The 1,695-nt window shown below is 34.0% G+C and overlaps 1 protein-coding gene across 1 annotated transcript; it reads right to left on the bottom strand.

Moving 5' to 3' along the window:
• Positions 1-380: 380 nt before the first annotated feature.
• On the bottom strand, positions 381-1,475 carry LOC134279860 (ligand-gated ion channel 4-like; the record flags this gene model as incomplete). Its single annotated transcript, XM_062762278.1, has 1 exon — positions 381-1,475. A coding segment is annotated over exon 1 (1,095 nt), but the record flags the coding sequence as incomplete, so codon positions are not given.
• Positions 1,476-1,695: the final 220 nt, after the last annotated feature.

The raw sequence follows: 1,695 nt of genomic DNA, 5'->3' as shown, positions 1-1,695 counted from the left end.
AAATGGAACATATTTTCTCTTCAATAGGTTCATCTAGGAAAAATGTAAATATTGGTTGTATCAATCATTTCGGCATTAAACACATTTACACTTGCGGCCCACACACAAAAAGCATAGATTATCTGTCTTGATCAGTCAACCTTGTTTTCCTTATCATCATGCTGAAATCTGTTTTTTTTAATATCTTAATTCATTACCTGTCAACAAAATATCAACGAAATGAGAGTTTAAATCGTATAAAAGTAAATTGTTCAAAATTAAATTTTGTTATATTTCTGGAATTCCCAAAGCTTGAAAAAGACTGAAAAACTAGAAAGCCACTTTATTTCCACTCCATTTTTGTGTTTTGTTTCCTACAAAGAAAAGTTTTTTATAATTACTATGTTTGACAACAAGTAAGCATTGGCAGCAAATATTGCAGCAACCGTTATAACAACAAACGTTATATCCAAACGGTGTCCAATGGCTATCCAATCTTTCTTCTGCGCCCAGATCAACATATCCCGACAACATGTTTGTGTAATTGCTTGATGTTTCAGTTGACTAAAATTGTAGATATGCAGACTAATGATAACAAATATTTGAACAACACACCCAATGCAAAGATCTGTGAAAAGTTTCTTGGCTACGACGGAGATGTTGGGTTCTGATGACTTTGGAATTTGTTCGGTGATAATTGTTAAGTATACAGCTATTGATAGAAGAACAGTGATAGAATAACTCGCTCTTTCACCACAATCCCATGGTAACATGAAAACAAAAACCTGGAGAATTTCCATTAGAACTATTGGCATAATCAAAAATAGTACATAATATGTTGAACGGCGGTTGATTATAAACTCAATTTTAAGTACTCGGATTTTCGATGAATCCTTATTTGTGTTAAGAATATTTAGACTTATTCTTGTGTCTTCCATATCCCAAAGGTTGTTTTTCTTATAATTATCCATGTTAACTTTGTTGTGGTATGGATATAGAATAACTTCCTCCATATAGTACCCCCATACAACAAGTTCAATCGAGCAATGTTGTGTGTCGTGTGGAAAATAGGTGAAATCTGCTTTGCATTCTGATGAGAAGATGTCTCCTTTCAACATTAATGCTGATCCAGTCGGTAAAAACATGACGGATTCATCTTTCAGTTTTTCGGAATCAGATCTGCTGTACGGATTAATCTGGAGAACATTTGGTGTCCAGACTTCCGATTCTTTGAAGTACATCGATGGAATATCTGGTGACTGATGTGAAGAGAGGTTCCAGTTTTCGGCGATTCGTAAATCTATCCAATGCACCTCAAGATACCCGCTTATAGTAAACTTTCCATTTCTATCGTCAAATTCTATTAAGCGAAAGGCATTGAAGTTAACTGTCACAACTGTAGCGGTATCATTAGGAAGTAAGCCTTTTTCGTAATTTTTAAGGAGATCTTTCCGAAGTTCGTACCTCGATGAAAATGTAACATCACACAATGCCATCATGACAATAGATAGCAAGAGTTGATAACACATTTTGAAACTTAGTGAAACTTGTGGAATGAAGTTGATTACGATAAAATAAATAACTCCAAAGAAACGATTGGTACTTGTTCATAATGAACTAAACAAAAATCACAAGGTTTCTCAATTCTCCTACTGCATGTTTTGTGATATCAACAATTTATCATTTTTAAGTTTGTCGTTCATGTACATTTTTCCC

This window comes from Saccostrea cucullata, unplaced genomic scaffold (assembly GCF_032062105.1).
Source record: "Saccostrea cucullata isolate Sc308-1 unplaced genomic scaffold, CSIRO_AGI_Scuc_v1 ctg5848, whole genome shotgun sequence".
Taxonomy (NCBI): domain Eukaryota; kingdom Metazoa; phylum Mollusca; class Bivalvia; order Ostreida; family Ostreidae; genus Saccostrea; species Saccostrea cuccullata.
Note: the sequence above shows the minus strand (reverse complement) of the source record. Positions and strands in the feature narration are given on the sequence as shown.